General features: G+C 41.8%; 1 protein-coding gene across 1 annotated transcript in view; it reads left to right on the top strand.

Moving 5' to 3' along the window:
• VPS50 (VPS50 subunit of EARP/GARPII complex) overlaps positions 1 to 17,229 on the top strand; it is an 83,218-nt gene that overhangs the window by 38,594 nt on the left and 27,395 nt on the right. Inside the window, exons 15-20 of the mRNA XM_081163076.1 lie at positions 346 to 440; positions 1,546 to 1,644; positions 6,117 to 6,207; positions 7,562 to 7,738; positions 10,607 to 10,725; positions 12,639 to 12,745. Coding sequence (XP_081019202.1) covers positions 346 to 440; positions 1,546 to 1,644; positions 6,117 to 6,207; positions 7,562 to 7,738; positions 10,607 to 10,725; positions 12,639 to 12,745 — 688 coding nt within the window. The remainder of the gene's footprint in view (positions 1 to 345; positions 441 to 1,545; positions 1,645 to 6,116; positions 6,208 to 7,561; positions 7,739 to 10,606; positions 10,726 to 12,638; positions 12,746 to 17,229) is intronic.

Here is a 17,229-nt window from a genome sequence, read left to right as displayed (position 1 = left end):
GCTATGATGGCATCTGCTTCATCATAGAGTTGGAAGAGAGCTCAAGGGCCATCTTAACCACGCTATATCCCCAGTAGGTGGGTGTCCAACCTTCTAAGGCAATCTGTTCCACTGTTGAACAGTGCATAGTGTCAAGAAGTTGTACCAAACATTTAATCTAAATCCCTTTTCTTATCCTTTGAACCTGTGGGATTTGGGCCTATGCTCTGGAGCAGCAGAAACAAATTTGCTCTGTCATCTATGTGACAACTCTTCAGATCCTTGAAGACGGCTATCATATTGCCTCTTAACCATATCTTCCGTAGGCTAAACATACCCAATTTCAATACGTTTGCTTTTCTGCAGGATGTCCAGCTGAAAGTGAAGACCTATTTGCTTGGCACAGACATGTCTAACTTCAAATACGATGACTTCATCTTCGTCCTGGATATTGTCAGCAGGTATTTTCAGGGGCCATTTGTTCTGATAAAGAGACAAAGTGGAAGTTAACACAATAAAGCTTTTTGTGTGTGCGTTGAATTCTAAGAATGTTTTTCAAATATTGTTTGGTTGCGGCAGCAGCATAAGTCATAGCAAGGCTGTTTCTTCACTTCTGTGCTATTTAAAATTGCTTCACTGATTAACTGGACTGGTTTTTCCAACATCTGAGTCATTCTTGGTGTACTTTAAACCAGCCTAGTCCAAAAACCTCTGGCGGGCGCTAGGTTAGGAAATGCCGAAATAAACTTATGTACATTGCTTTACTTTGAGGAAACTGCATCGGCTTTATGTTCCAAATATTCTGATTTAAATCAGACCACTATGTTTTAGGAGAATCAAATGCCTTAATGTGCATCGGAGCAATCTTAGTGTCTACTAGCATTAGTTCTCATCTGCATCAGACCAGTAGGAGTCTTAACTGCATGCCTTTCTTTGAGGATCCTTCACCATTTTATGTTTAATCTGCTGAGAAAATTGTGAAAGTTCCTTTACAGAAATAAAGCTTCCATAGTTGAAGGAATGAGGGTTGGGGAAGTATGGTGATAAAACAGGCTGAAGTATTAGCTGTTGTTAGTAATTAGAATGCTGAACTAACTGAATCACAGAATTTATTCTCCAGAGAACAGTAGCTGAAATTGTATGCCTTGCTTAATTTAAGGTTGCCTTGAAATGTTAATTTTGATAAGTAATACGAATGCCCTCCAAAGTGTGAGTCTACAGATCTTCCTTTCTCCTCGCTACCAAATCTAGGAAATTTGTATCATTCACCCTGATAAGTGCTTCCATTTTTCCTCCTTGGGAGTAAGAGTGATGATGAATAATCTAATCCATGTTTGGAGTGCAGAACTCCAGCGTTCTAAATATTTTCAATTGCTTGTGTAGAAATCTCCCTTGCCTTTGGTTTTCTGCTTTATACAGACAGATGGCCCACAGTATGAAAAGAGGATGCAGGCCGTTCTATGTGGGCTTCTCTTTCAACAGTGCCTACCTGAAGCCCAACCTGTAGTTGAAATGAATAATCTAATTCTTGACTTGAATGTATAATCAGAAAATCCTCTTCTGTAGGCTGATGCAGGTTGGTGAAGAGTTTTGTGGCAGCAAGTCAGAGGTTTTGCAAGAATCCATTAGAAAACAAAGTGTGAATTATTTCAAGAACTATCACAGGTAAGAGCTACAATAGTAGGCTAGTTGTTGTAGGAGGTCGCTGTCCCTTTCAGGTTTTCAAGTCATTAAGTGCAGACCATAAATTCAAAACATTTTTATGTTTGCAAAATAATGCTCTGTATGAAATGTTTAAATTTTACCAATGTTCTTTCTCAAAACTTTATTTTACAAGGTGCATAGTACAGTAAGCCTGCAACTGAAGTGGGGGTTTGCATTCCATAAGGTAAAAGGTAAAGGGACCCCATCGCGCCTAAAGCCAAGATCATGTATAGTCAAAATGCATTGGGCTCATTGGCAGGTCGGATTGCCAAAGTCATTTTTCTCAGAACTCCACCATCTATTGATCTATTTATCTATCTATTTGCCACACACATAAAGTTGAATGCAAACAAGTTAAATGTGTGCAAGTTGCGGGCTTGCTGTAGTTTACTTCAATGCATTGGTGTTATGGGGACATATTTTTAGTAACATTTCCCATAAATTCCTGTCGCGTGCCTGGTTCCCAGCTACTGTTTTCACTACATAGTAGCAAGGCTAGATTTGCCACAGGGACAGAGGAAGATGCCTTATACCAGGGCAGGCTGTTTGACCACCTGTGCACCTGTGTCGTCTAATCCAGCTGGCAGGAGCACCTCAGGGTCTCAGGTGGAGGTCTTCCATGTCACCTGCTCTTTGATTCTTTTAACTCAGGCGTGGGGGACCTTTGGCCCTCCAGATGTTGCTGAATGGAAACAATTCCCATCAGCCCAAGCCACCATGGCCAGTGGCCAGGAATGATGAGAATGGTACTTCAGCAACTCCAGAGGGCCACAGGTTTCCTACACCTACAACTGGACTCAACTGGGGACCTTCTTCATTTGGTCTGCCATTTGAGCTATTGTCTATTGCAGGGAGAGCTAGCACTGTGCCCTCCAGGTGTCCGTGGACTCCTAGCTCACATAATCTCTTGACTGTTGCCCGTGTCGGCTGGGGCTGATCAGAACTGAAGTCCAACAACATCTGGAGGGCACCACATTGTGTACCGTGGTCTACTTTAAACATGTCACAGCTTAAATCTCTAAATGCTTGCTTCAGAGAATATTGCCTTGTATTTTCAAACACATAACAGAAAATATAGGGAGAATATTGTGACTATTGAACATACAGGGTTTGGCAGTTGCTGCCAAAAGGTAATTTTAAAATATTTATCATTGTTTTTGCATAGCCTATTGAGGAAGAAACTTGATCCATTTCAGTGCTTTTACCTACTGGGTAATAATTTGGACTGACGGTGATTGTTGCGTACTGATGTTGAATGGGTGCTGTAGAGATTTGATTGGCTAATGTTGTCTACAAAGCCCTTTGAAGACGTAGCAATTTCCATTGGACTGTAAAAATATTGTATGTGTATTAGAGCCTGAATCACCTAAAGCTTTCAGGAGTTTTAGGCTTTTGACTTCAAGTGGATACGGCTCTTACTCCTCATTGTGTGCTTTAATTAAGAACCGTTAGATACTTTTGTAGATGCATTAGTTCATAAGAGCTACCCAGCTGGTAGCTCTTTAAAGAGCATTGTCTTCCATTTGTTCATCTTGACATATGTAGACAGGTGGGCTATAGATACAGTGATGCCATCAAAAAGCTGTAATATAGAGTTGCCATTAAGAACATTGATTTATATAACCTATGACATAGACTGAATGTATTAAGCAATTTTATTGGGAAGTAGCATTATTTTTTGAGAATAAGTGTTTGAGTGCTGGGGGTGATAATTGACAACCTTACTCATAAAGGACCTTTCAGGTAAGAGTGGCTCAGGGATTCAGAAGGAAGGAACTGGTAGATTTGCCTCTGCGATTTGGGAACTCAAGTAATACATGCCTCTTGAAAACAGAGCATGCCTTGTTGCTGAGTCTACACTCATTCTTGATCATACATTACTGGAAACACAAGTGTACACATATCACCAGCTGAAGTGTGATTTCTCCAGATCTTGGACCTAGGTTTGTGGCACACCATGGGAATGTTGTCTTGCATAGTGGTTAGAAAGGGGCAAGTCCCATTTTGGATTAAAACAGAGGTTACATTTATTACAATATAAATCTCTTACATTAAATCGCTTTTTGGAATAGAAGGCCACTTACAAAGCATAAAAATAGTAAACCAGTGAATAATGTATGCAAGGAGTTCATAGGCATTGTTCTGCCTAGACCAACAGATTGACTTCTGGAAAGACAGAGAGTGAGAAGCAGAAGAGCTGAAAAGCTCATAATGCTCTGTTTCAAAATGCAGAGTTAGAATAGGAACAAACTTCCTGGGATTCAGAGGGATGAAGATTATTAGAGCTGTTATCTTGTTGGCCACCCAAACAAAGCCTCTTCTAGATACCTGTTGAATTGCACTTGTTGATTGATGAACAGCTTCTATAGTTCTTGATAAAAAGACATGTGTTATGTCATACCCTTTGAAAATTGAGTTCCCCTTCCCCACCCTTTTTAGCTAAATGAGAAGGATATCAATTAGCTCAGAGCACATTTCTCCTTGCAATATGCGAACAGTGGTGAACATATTAGCAAAGCTTATGCTGTTTTATTTAAGCAGTGTTTTTTATCGATTGCCTGGAAAGCACTGCCAATTAATTTTTCTTTTTAAGACTCAAGACTTTTGGTTTTTAAAGCTTTGATCTTGCCTGAGAATATTTCATTGCCGCCAATTCCCGCCCCCCCCATTTTTCTTGAATTCTTGGCATGACTGTTTAGATCTGAGGAAAAAGAACTTCTGGAAACAGAACAAAATGTGCATTTGTGCTTTTGCATCATACAAAGGAAATATAGAGAACTGTGGCTTTTAATCTGGTTTTGTAAGAGACTGGCTAGGTTTGCATGCTTTCTGGGTGACAACGTGCCTGAGTGAAACACGGGACTCATGCCTTCCCCTCCCCTCCTTCTGTACAGGTGGAAGGAAGACTTCTACCAAGTTTATTTTTGTTTTCAAAGAATCTCATGTTTAGCATTGTGACACATGAACTGTGGATTGTGCTTTTACAGTAAGTAATAGCTAGTTGCTAAGTGAGCCAGTTTCTAATAATAATAATAATAATAATAATAATAATAATAATAATAATAATAATAATAATAAATTATTTATACCCCACCCTCCCCAGCCAAAGCCGGGCTCAGAGCGGCTAACAACAGTAAAATAATACAGCATTCAAAAATTAATTCATTATAAAATCTATAATGAGTTATAGAGCTGACTTGTTTAACGATTTCTTGTTGTAAAACCACAATTCCCAATTTGTGCATAATTCTATGATGAGGTTTTTTGAAAACAAAACTGAACTTGACAGGTTTAACATTGCAGGTGAAAATGACCAGTGAATACATATATCCATCTGTCAAGTTTTAATCAACTGCAGTGTGCATGTAACCTCTTGGCAGGACGATACCTTTCTAAGTGGCAAGGAGATACTGATTGCTGCCTGCTTCCAAGATTTCATCACTTATCAGGAAGATACAGATAACCAACTTGCCAAGTGACTAGGTGTCAGTATTGACCCCAAAGCTTGAGAACAGGGGTCAGCAAACTGAGGACCGTGGGCCGGATCAGGCCCAGTTGCCTTCAGGATCTGGTCTGTGGACTGTCCATGGATTGGCATGGGGAATCTGTTCATTCGGGCTGCGCCATTTCCCCCCCATGTGCCATTCCATCCCCCCTCCATACTGCTTCTTCCTGCCCTGCCTAGAGTAGGAAGGGGGCTGGGCTAAGCTGGCTGAGTGTTACGCTGAGGTCTGTCTGTTTTTGCTGTTTATTTTGCGTTTTTGTTTTGTTTTCATGACTGTATGGAAACCAGTTCAGATACTGATTGATTGATTGATTGATTGATTGATTGTGTGACTGCAGTACATTGTTTATTGCTTTCATTTTATGGATCAATGATCTCATTAGATAGTAAAATTCATGTTAAATTGCTATTTTAGGGGTTGCTTTTAAAGGTCTGGTACGGATTAGTCCGTTTTGCATTACTTTCTATGCGAAAGCTTGCCTTGGTTTTGGAATGGTTTTGGTACAGACTTCTGGAACGGATTAAGTTTGAGAACCAAGGTACCACTGTACTAAATTTTTCCAGTTCTGACCATTGGTACACAATTTGCATATTTCTATTGCAGAGGATCTACTGCTCTGTTCATCACTCTACCCAGGGAGGGCTTGTGTAGGTATTTCCTTTTTTGTTGTTGCTTAAGCTTCATGAAAACATGGGTAGGAAACAGTTTATCTCACCCCTCAGTCCTTTCCTTCTCATTTGGCTCCTATGCGACTGCTAGATATCCATTTTGGAGAACCATGTAGTAGAGACGTGATTAGCTCATTAACGGATGATTATTAAAGAATAGCAGAATTTGATTTAATGGAACTGCAGCTAGGTTCTTAATTTCTCAGTATAGTTGACTTGTTACACCCTTTGCCTTTGCTGACACTAAACTTTGTTTTAGAACCCGCCTCGAAGAACTGCGAATGTTCTTGGAGAACGAGACGTGGGAGCTTTGTCCTGTGAAATCAAGCTTCAGCATATTACAGCTTCATGTAAGTCCTAGCCACGTTAAAAAGCAGGAATGGGGCGAATGCTTAACATAAATGGTTAAGGCTACTTTAGCCAAGACTGTTGAAGGGTTTGCCGCTATCTTGACTTTCGCTGTACATTTGCTGTGACTGTGTTGTGCTAGGGAAACAAAACACAGCGTGGCGATACCTTAAAGCACCGTATGCATTTTGTATTCAGAATAGGAAGGACCAAATTTTAAAAGAAGTTCTTGGATGTGCAAGGTGTTTTTCACTTGCCAATAAGCTCTTTTGCACCTTGTGCTGTAAATCCAAATGCGATGGTTTGCTTTCGCTACAGATTTTATGCAGTGTCTTGCACAAATGGAAGCATGACAGCTGTTGTGGAGCCTACCTGTTAACAGCAGCGTGTGAACTTGGGGGCAAGGTATATATGTGGGAGTGGTCTTTTGTTTACTGGATTCAGCCCTTCTGCTGCCTTTGAACATCATTCCAAGCAATTGTTTTGTTTGATAAGAACAAGCTGCAGCGAACCTTGCACGTATTCCTCCTTTAGTGTGACTGTGAGGACTGGAAGTTATCACTTCTGATGGAAGCTTAGCACAGTTCAGCATGTTATATAAACTTAAACTATGTGTAATGTTAGTTATGGTTTTCTTTAAACAAGCAAGCTTCATAGCCAGTGTCTTGAATTTGGCTTGTTTAAGATGAACCACAGTTAAGGTGAACCATAGTTTGTCAAGTCTGGATGATGGAACAAGCTGTGATCAAACTGGAAGCAAAAGCTTCCAAACTTGCAGTTGCAGGGGAGCAATAGAGGGAACATGAGGGTACCAGTGGCTCGTTCTTGTTATGCTAAACAATGGTTTTGCATGATGTCCAAATAGAGTCTTGAATCAGCATTTGTGCATCCCATTCTATTTCCAGCATTTAAGATAGTGATAAAACCAGATGCTATGATAAAAAGAAAACTTGTTAAAATTCACTTTTAGCAGCCATTTATATTGATTGATTTTTAAGCAGCTGTAAATGCAGAGGCATTGTAATTCTCATAATTTGCTTTTTAAAAAGTCTGCCGTAACGTAATTCATCACGATGCTTCACTAATGAACTTAATATGTGTTTTGAAAGTCTTTCATTTCCAAGCTGCAGGGGGTGTTTTGCCTGAAGTAATTGGGCAAGTGTGTTAGAATTAGACAAGCATCAAATTAATGGTTACATTTGCAGTCTTTAAAAATAAAATGAAATGAAAGAAGGAAAGCCATGTTAGCTGAAAGGCAAACACCACAGTGCTTGTCAAGAAACCGCTCCTTTATTACGTGGATCAATATTAAAACTGCATGACAGAGCCTATATATCACCTGTTTTGTGTTAATAGGAATTTAAGTTCATGGCACAGTCCCGTTCCCCTTCTGTGTCGCCAAGCAAGCAGCCTGCTTCAGAAATAGAAAGAACCATAACTCTGTTTGAGCAGTACTGTAATGGAGGGAATCCCTTTGAAATCCAAGCCAACAACAGAGATGACGAGACTGAGGATGTGCTGGCTTCCAATGGGGTAAGGGAACACTCTGATGAGCTCTTAGTATTATGTGAGACATGGTATTTCTAACCAGTTAATTTTCAAAATGGAGGTAATAATCCTTCAAACAGGGAATTCCCTGTCGACATGCCTGGTGTTACTGTCAAAATCTTGATTCAGGACAGCTCAGTTGATAGAGCACGGGAATCTCAAATGTAAGGATTGTGAGTTCGAGCCCCACATTGGGCAAAAAGATTCCTGCATTACAGAGGGTCGGACTGGGTGACCCTTGTGGTCCCTTCCAACTTTACAAGTCTATGGTTCCATGTTGGGAATAGCATCCTGGTTACTTAACACAAATGCTCCTAGACGCACCCGCCCACCTGTAAGAACCCAGTTAGAACCTTGGTCTATGAGGGAGATTGGGGTGACAAATTAGCAGAGCAGTGGCCTCTCAGGACTATTGGGGGGGGGGCTATCTTCCAGGACAGACTGGATTCACTCTGTAATGCAAACTCCAGGTCGGGAGTGGGTCATTACTAAATCTGTTGAAACTTGCATTCAGTTGATTAGATAATTTACTTGTGCTTTGGTTGACCTAGACTCTCTGTATAAGATTAAAAACACATTTCTCCTCCTCTGTGGTACACAGGATTTGTATACCTGTTCACCGGTGAACACTTCGTGCCCCCGATGAAGTGAGCTCTGATTCATGAAAGCTTATGTCACAATGACTTTGTTAGGCTTTAGGGCTGCATAAGAGACTCTGTTGTTATTGCTGCTACAGACTAAAAAACTGGCCTGTCTGGAATCCTGCCCGGTTTACATATGCATCTTGTCTAAAGCAGCCGATAGCTGAAGGGCAAATGAGCCTCTGCCACACAAATCCCATGTTGTTGTTTAGTCGTGTCCGGCTCTTTGTGACCCCATGGACCAGAGCACACCAGGCACTCCTGTCTTCCACTGTCTCCTGCAGTTTAGTCAAACTCATGCTGGTAGCTTCGAGAACACTATCCAACCATCTCGTCTGTCGTCCCCTTCTCCTTGTGCCCATAATCTTTCCCAACATCAGGGTCTTTTCCAGGGAGTCTTCTCTTCTCATGAGGTGGCCAAAGTATTGGAGCCTCAGCTTCAGCAAATCCCATAGTGGTGCTTTAATTTTTTTCTTGTACAGTTCCTAATGAAATTAATGTTCAGATTCATGGTCACTGTCAAGGATTGGCCTTTCTGTTGCTACAATGCGAGTCGCGTTGTGTTTTCCTATAAGTAACTGATTGGTTCTCCTATCATCACGGAACTGACACATTCTCAGATCGCTAGGGGGCGCAATGATCACATATACCAGCAACCGGCTATGACTTTCTGTAAGTTGTAGTATATATTTTCTGCAACCTTGTTTTGGATTGCCCATGGTAATACTGAGTTCTAGTCTATTTATTATGGAGGCAGACATATGTAGTTCTGCAAGGCTTGCTGTTTCGCCTCCTTTTGGTTAGTACTTGCTGTGGTGCATCCCCACTCTCCAGGATCTGGATAATTAGTGAATTATCAGGCTGTCATGAAAATGAATTTGTACAGGGCTCTTTCTTTCTTTCTTTCTTTCTTTCTTTCTTTCTTTCTTTCTTTCTGTTTTGTGTTCTCTGTGACACTTGGGATACAGAACATTCTGTGAGGAAGGAACTAGAACGCTGAAGAAAATGAGTTATATGCATGTTTTCCTCAAATTTGGTTGGGCAGTTGTTAGATCTGCAGGCATAAAAAAATGAGTTTTATTAATCTTACATGTGGCTTTAATTTCTTGGGCAGCACTTAGCAAATATTTTAAATTATGGTGGTTTGCAATTTATTATCATTTTGCAGCCTCTTATATTCAGATCAAACATTTAGTTGCATTGTTTCTCTTACTTAACTGAAAGCTGCTGTTGGTAGTGGTTCAGCGTTCAGCATTTTTCTTTCAAACAATTTATCACAATTATGCTTGTTTTGCTTAGATTTCTTCTCTGTCCCACCCTGTGGCTCATTCAGTGCAGTGGGCCTGCCACTTAGGTGAGGGTTCAGTTCCAGGGGCCCACCTGAAAAGGCAAAATCACGCAAAGTCAGGAACCCCTGGAATCGCCCCCTACCCCCATGAGGCAGAATGCTGCTTACCGGGGTCTAGGGAGGTTGTGAGAGGGACCCATGATATTCCATGGGCTTTCCCATGACCTTCCCAGAGTGTGGTAAGTGAGGAGGCACCTTTCTTACCGGCCTCTAGGACGCTCTCAGAGCCCACACGCCCCCTTCCTAGAGTCTGGTAAGGAAGGCACCACCATGCTTGCTGGGCTTAGGGAAGATGGCGGGAGGGCCCTGGAATGCTGTCAGAGCCCTCCTCTATTCCCAAAGCCTGTAAGAAGAACCCCCTGGGACCCAGTATGTGTGTGGGGTGTGTGTGTGTGTGTGTGTGCGTGTGAATAAATGGGGAGCAGAGAACAGTGGGTTTTCCCAGCTCTCCATTTAGTTATTTAATCCCCCACAATTGTAAGGTTACAATTGTGTAAATAAAGTGAGTGTAAGTTTCAGGCTGTCTGTCTATTTATCATCTATCTATCTATCTATCTATCTATCTATCATCTATCTATCTATCATCCATCTATCTATCTATCTAGAACTGAATCTGGCTAGTCCAGATATTATTTGCTGTGTAAAAAACCTATAGTACTGTAGTTGTCTTTTTTGAAGAAGAAGTTTTTGCCTGGTGAGCAAGGTATCTGCCATTCACCAGGGAAAGAATGACAGGAACAGTATCTTAACTTCAGACAACGTTGCTCTGTGTATGGAATTAAAGTCTAAGGACCACTGAGGCATTTTATGTGCCTTCTGAGTTATTGCACAGGAGCTGAAAGCGTTTACGGTTTATTTTGATAGTATGAATCGGATGAGCAGGAAAAGAGTGCCTATCAAGAGTATGACAGCGATAGCGACGTTCCTGAAGAACTGAAGAGAGACTATGTTGATGAACAGACTGGAGATGCCCCGGTAAAAAGGTACCTTGAACACACGTTTCATAACTTATTTTTTCTGACATTCTTAAGCATAAACATATATACTGTCAACTCATCCTTAGTGGGACTTCGAAAGCCTCCCCCCCCATGCATATCTTAAGGTAACTCTTTCTACATCCATTTGCCTAGCGAGGAACACTCCCTACCTGCTCCCACCATGCTTGTATGTACCAGATATGTGCCACGAAAGCCCCTGCGTAGTGCGGAGTATTCTGTTCTAGGATGCCATCTGTTTAAAAGCAAGGATGCATCATCTCCGAGGCTCGTGTTGTTTTTGGACTCCAGCTCCCATCAGCCTCAGCCAGCATGGCCAGTTGTCAGGGATGATGGGAGTTGGAGTCCAGCAGCATCTGGGATAGCCACAGGATAGCCATCCTTGGTTTAAAGAGAGAATTGCCTAGGCCTGTTAGTTGTTAACCGTGTACCTGTGTAAACTGAGCATGCTTGTTAAAGGACAGTGAGTGAGCACGCGTCTACAGCTGCTCTTGGCAGTCATGGGCAAGTGATGGTTAAGCAAAGCTTGTCTGCTATTACTGATCTTCTCACTAGGGAACCCTTGATAGTCAACTGAGGAACTCCAGAACACTGTTTGGAAAACCACTATTTGACGTTCATACTTTTTATCAGCCACCTTGGACGTTTTTAAACTGTTACAGGAAAAAGCCCCACATCTGGTTGTGACCTGCATTAGTTCTGAAGGTGGTGGTGGTACCCAAAGCAGAGCATCTTACCATGTCTAGAGAGCAGCCAGGTTCATATAGGAGCAGGCAGTCCTTCTCCCAGCAATGGCCACCAGCTTGGATGGGTTTTTAAAAAAACAATTCATGGAGGATAAAAGGTTGTCAAAGGCTCCTAAATCTGATATCTTTGTGTTCTACTGCCACTGTTGGAGGGAGTATGCATCTGAATTTCAATTGCTTGGAAACCGCAGGAGGCGAGAGCACTGTTGTACTCAGGTCTGGTTTGCTGGTTTCCCACAGGCATCTGGGTTGGCCACTGTGAGAGCAGCATGCTGAACAGGTGGGCCACTCACCTGATCCAATAGGGCTCTTCTGATGTTCCTAGAGAAGGTGGAGATCTAAAATGGATGGAAGCTGCACAACTCCGTTTAGCATCTTACAAGGCAGATTAGTAACAACATGGAGGCAAATGAATGCTACTTTGGGAATGAGAAAATAGATCTTTGCAAATGGAGGTGTTAGCGTTACAGCTTTTACATCCATATGATCTTCATAGCTAAAAAGTCAGCAAGAGCTTTGTTTGGCCTTTGTAGCTCTGATAATTATTCCATGAAGAAATTAAAATGCTGCACGCTCCTGCTAAAATAAAGCCATTTATCATTTTAAGCGCTTGGGCTAAGACCTTTTTTTTTCATCCTTTTGTTAATTGGCAAAATTGAAATTAGGCATGACTTCAGTATGACTTAATTACTAAGGGTACGGGGTGATAAATGTATTCCTGTTGTAGAAGACAGATAAACAGGTGTGGAAGCCTGAGGCTACTAGGAAGAGATACTCTGTTCTGACTAAAGGAACCATCTTTTATTTTATTCTCTCAAAATGAAAGTAACATTTTACCTAACTCCCAATACTTCTTAATTCCAGTCAAAGCCTTGCCATTATTGGGCCACCCATATCCACCCCGAATGCAAATTGTTCAGAAGGATGCTTAAGCCCCTTCATTTCTAGATCTGGGCTAGAGAACTTGTTTTAGCCTGAAGGGCCGCATTTCCTTCTGGGCAGCTTTCCAAGGGGCCACATGGCAGTGTGTTTACTTACAAAACATTACTATGCTCTGCTCCTTTAGTGGCAAGAACAAAATATAAACGGAACATTAACTTCCCCATCTGTGTGGTCCATGTCTGTGCACTTATACCTAATAATTTTTCTACCTAGTATTTCTCGAGAAACTTTGAGAAGCAGGAAGCGATCAGATTACTGCCTCAGTAAAGTGAACGCTCCCATTTTGACCAACACTACACTGAATGTAATAAGACTTGTTGGTAAGTGAAATGGTTTCTTGCTTTCTTAATACAACCTGCATGTTTTATCAGCGTGTGTGTGTTTTATATTTAGAATTGCCTGGCTTTTAAAACTTTATAGCAGGAGTGTCATGGTCTCATCTTTGAATAGTTCTGAGTTGCCGTTGCTGTTATATTTTTGTTACCAAAAAATACAAAAATTACGATGTGAAACAAAATGATAAAAGATTGCAAGATAATTTATCATGAAGAGATTCTGCAGTATATTTACAAAAGAAAAGCATGACAAAAGCACACCAGGAGGGGAGAACTAGTAATAACGATTAATTCAAAGAATGGAATATGCTTCATTTCAAAAAGGCTTCATGAAAATATTCCCATTTAGTAATCCACCACGTTATCTTACAACATTTTCACAGGTGTGTGCAATCAGTCCCTAGCTATTGTTTAATGTAATTAACTGGGGGTTCTCAGGCATTCAATGCCTCCTTATAGCGCTCCTCCTTTTTCCACCACCCTTTTTAGCTTAATTATCTCTCAACTGCTCCCATATTTTAGCTGTTTTTCTGTAGTCTTTCCAGTGTCTGGCATATAATATCCATGCTGATTGGAGTATATCTGGCACGTGTTCAACTTTCTTTATTTTCCTAAGAGGCGACATGATAGGAAGTGTATAAAATTATGTGTGGTATAGAGAAAGTGGCTCGAGTGCATTCCCCTCCCCATCTCTTATAATAATAGAACTCAAGGACATCCCATGGATTCAGGACAGACAAAAGGAAGTACTTCTTTGCACAGAGCCTAGATCAGTGATGGCCAAACTTGGCCCTCCAGCTGTTTTGGGATTACAACTCCCATCATCCCTAGCTAACAGGTCCAGTGGTCAGGGATGATGGGAATTGTAGACCCAAAACAGCTGGAGGGCCAAGTTTGGCCATCGCTGGCCTAGATAAACTATGGAATTCTTTCCCACAAGAAGCAGCGATGGCTGCCAACTCAGACGGCTTCAATCAGGGATGCCAAGTTGAATAAAACATGGGGCCGAGGCAGGTAAGTCCCACCCCACATAACCACATAATTGATCATATGATGCGGCACACAGACACCATTTGAATTGCAATGCCCATCAACTTTGGGAGGAAACCCCCTCAAATGTTTTATTTGGGGGGCCAAAGGGACCCCGGCCCCTAGGAGTTGGCTCCTATGGCTTCAGTAGAAGATTAGACAAGTTCATGGAGGGTGCCTACAAACCCTCGTGCCTGTATGCTGTCTCCATACCAGATGCAGTGTGCTTCTGAGCAGCAGTTGCTGAAATCAGATGGGAGAGCAGGTCCTGCTTTCAGGCTTCCCATAGGCATCTGTTTGGCCACTGTGAGAACAAGATGATGGGCTAGACTGGCCACTGGCCTGAGCTAGCAGAGCTCTTCTTATGTTCTTATGGATGTAAGGTTTTATTTAACAGGCGGCGATGTGTCAGACATGCTGTAATTTGGTTACAACGCCCACTACTTAATGTTAGCTAGGATGCAAACCTCGGAGAATACTTGTACTGAGCCAACGTACGTGCCCACAAATGTGCTTTGCCACTGACTGGTGTAACAGAAAGTCCTTCGGTGTTTGGGGGCTTTTTATTGCCTTTTACGATGCTTAGAACAAAAAGTTATCACACGAAGTCATTACCTTAATCTACAATGTAGGTAAATGGATTTTCATCTGATGGACACGAGGGAATGTAATTGAATTGTGTTGTGTGGAACCTCATTTCCATGCATCCTTGCCAGCAATCTTGTTCTCCCCATGCTGTTACCTGAAACTTCGTTAGACTCTGGGAAAACATTGCCTTTGTGAGCATGACCTACGCACTCTGAGCTCTTCTGGGATGCTGCAGTAATAATTTGATAAATATTGCTCAATATTTCTTGGCCAAACGCATGGTATCTTTCTCTGAACTAATAAGACTGTTGACACATCTGGTTGAAGAACATGCATAATTGCCGTCTAAAAATCAAAGTGGGCACTTCATTCTTTACAGAGTTTAGATTAATTTGGCAAAGATTATGTTGTTCATTACTTACAAGCCAGAAATGTGAGGAAAGATTTTTGTGCCCGAACTCCCAGTTCTTTGGTTGTTCTTTATTTCCTTCCTTCATAGCTTCTTTAAAGGATATCCCTAGCTAGGTTGGCCATTATGGGGTAGAACTGGCCATATTCCAGTGTATTTAGGGATTATTGAAAGAATGCATGATCAAGCACAGATGATAAAGTGTTGGCTCTCAGATCAATGACCTGGAGCATGGAAGGCAGATAGAAAGTATATGGGTAAAAATTGTGGTAGAGGGAAACATCGGTGACCTTACTGTGTGTGTCTGCTATGGATCTCCAAGTCAGACTGAAGACTTGGATGATGCCTTCCTAGAGCAGAATACCAAACATTCAAAAAGGAGAAATATAGTAGTTGTTGTAAATAAAAATATGCCCTTTTCCCTTATGGGGTATCCAAGAGCCCATATAGAGTCCTTACATAGGTTCCCTATTGGTAGGAGAAAATAACAGAGGCCAACCAGAGAATATTGAGAAGCAAAGCAGCTAGTAAGCTTGATCTTTATTGATCTGTTGCAACAGGGTACTCCCCTCACACGCAGGAGAGGAAGAGGACCCAGAACAATGGCCTGCAAGGCCTTATAAAGACTTTTGAAATTCCCATTCTCTAGATCAAGACCACCCCCAGAAACATTATGCATACATCACAGAAGGGGTGTAACCTAAGACCACCCCTCAGATACATCCCACCTACATCACAGAAATTTAAATGTTGTTTTTCTCTTGTCCTTGTTTATCTCCTGTCTAGAAGGTTACTTGATCATTCTTTTGTAGTGGTAAAATACTTATTTCCTGGGCCAGGTCACAGGCTCACACCTTATTCAAACACAGATTAAGACAGGATTTGTGAAGGAAGAGACAATGGGGAGGATTTCCCATATTTAACCTTGCAGAGAAAGAATTTGGTCAGTTTAGGAATCAAAATGGTTCCAGGTTGGCTTTCCTGTGCTGATCTATGTATGTGCAGTTATGAACATTACTATATATCTAAAACCATAAAATTCCTATCACACATAGTCATGGGAGACTTCAACTGAGTTTTGTAGGCAGAGGTTGGATGGCCATCTGTTATCTTTAGTTGAGATTCCTTCATTGTAGGGAGTTGAACTAGATCAGTGTTTCCCAACCTTTTTTGGGCAAAGGCACACTTGTTTGATGAAAAAAATCTCCAGGCACACCACCATTACAGCCCCGTGACGTCAGCACGCAGCGTCACGCCGGGAGGGACGCACGAAAGTGTAAGTTTCAATTTTTTCCCTCCCCCTTGCCGGGGAACCTCCAAGCTTTGGGGGTGGGGGGGGGAGGAGGCAGCAAAGCGAGGCAGGAAGGAGAGCGCGGCTTGCCTGGGTGAGCTTTGGCAGGGGCAGGGAATGAGAGCCGCGAGGCGGGCACTGCGGACGGAGGCGCTGCCTGCCAAGCTCGCAGGCAGCCAGGCAGGCAGACGGCGAGAGCCCCGCGCTGGGCGGCCTCTCCTCGCCGCCGCCGCCCCGCCTCTCGCCGCCCAACTCGCCCGCCTCCCTCCAGGCAACATCTCACAGCACACCAGGCAACATCTCGCGGCACACTAGTGTCCCGCGGAACAGTGGTTGGGAAACACTGAACTAGATGACTCTCAGGGTCTCTACAATTCTGTGATTCTATCCCTCAACTTTATATGCCTTAATAGGCTCTTTGGACTGTAGCCATGGTTTTATAAACAGGTACCTAAATAAAGAATAGTGGATATGCAAAAGTTATTTGTTGAAACTAACCCTACCATGAAATATTTTGCTATGTCAGTGTTCTAAAGGCGAGGGAAGGGGTTAAAAATGCTTTTCCCTATTCTGTATTTGATAATTACTAATTGGCATGTCCGTTGTGCTTTTGTTGCACAAAAAGTCTTGTAGAATCTATATGTCCTTTCAATAACCCTGTGAGACACGTTAGGGTAAGAAATGGTAAAACTGGGCTTTTCATGCATTATCCAACTCCAGCATGAAAGGAAATTTCTAGGTGAAAATACGCAAAGAGTAAAAAGCATGGATATCCTTTTTTTTAAAAAAAAGCACGAAAAAGGCAGTGAACACTGACTTAGAAATCTGGGGTGCTTTGAGGTTTTTAAAAACTGCTTTGAGCTTTTGTGTTTTTTGGTTGTTGTTTTTACAATCAAGCAGTAAATTGCAATGAAAATAAATAAATCAATCTTGCATGGGCCACTGCGATTTTTCTTGAAGCTATATTGCAATTTACAAACACCTTGAGTGACACCTCTAAGATATTACTATATGGTTCATTATGTGTTCTGCTGCTTAATTTCTCACACAAAACATAAAGCAGAAATACATTTCTGTTATCTCTTTTTCTGCCAGACTTTAAGGGCAGACTTGGATGACTCCTCCATAATCTATTTGAGATAAGGTTAATGT

The sequence above is a fragment of the Podarcis bocagei genome, assembly GCF_964188305.1.
Source record: "Podarcis bocagei genome assembly, chromosome: 12".
NCBI classification, from domain to species: Eukaryota; Metazoa; Chordata; class Lepidosauria; order Squamata; family Lacertidae; genus Podarcis; species Podarcis bocagei.
This window is presented reverse-complemented; position numbering and strand designations above follow the sequence as displayed.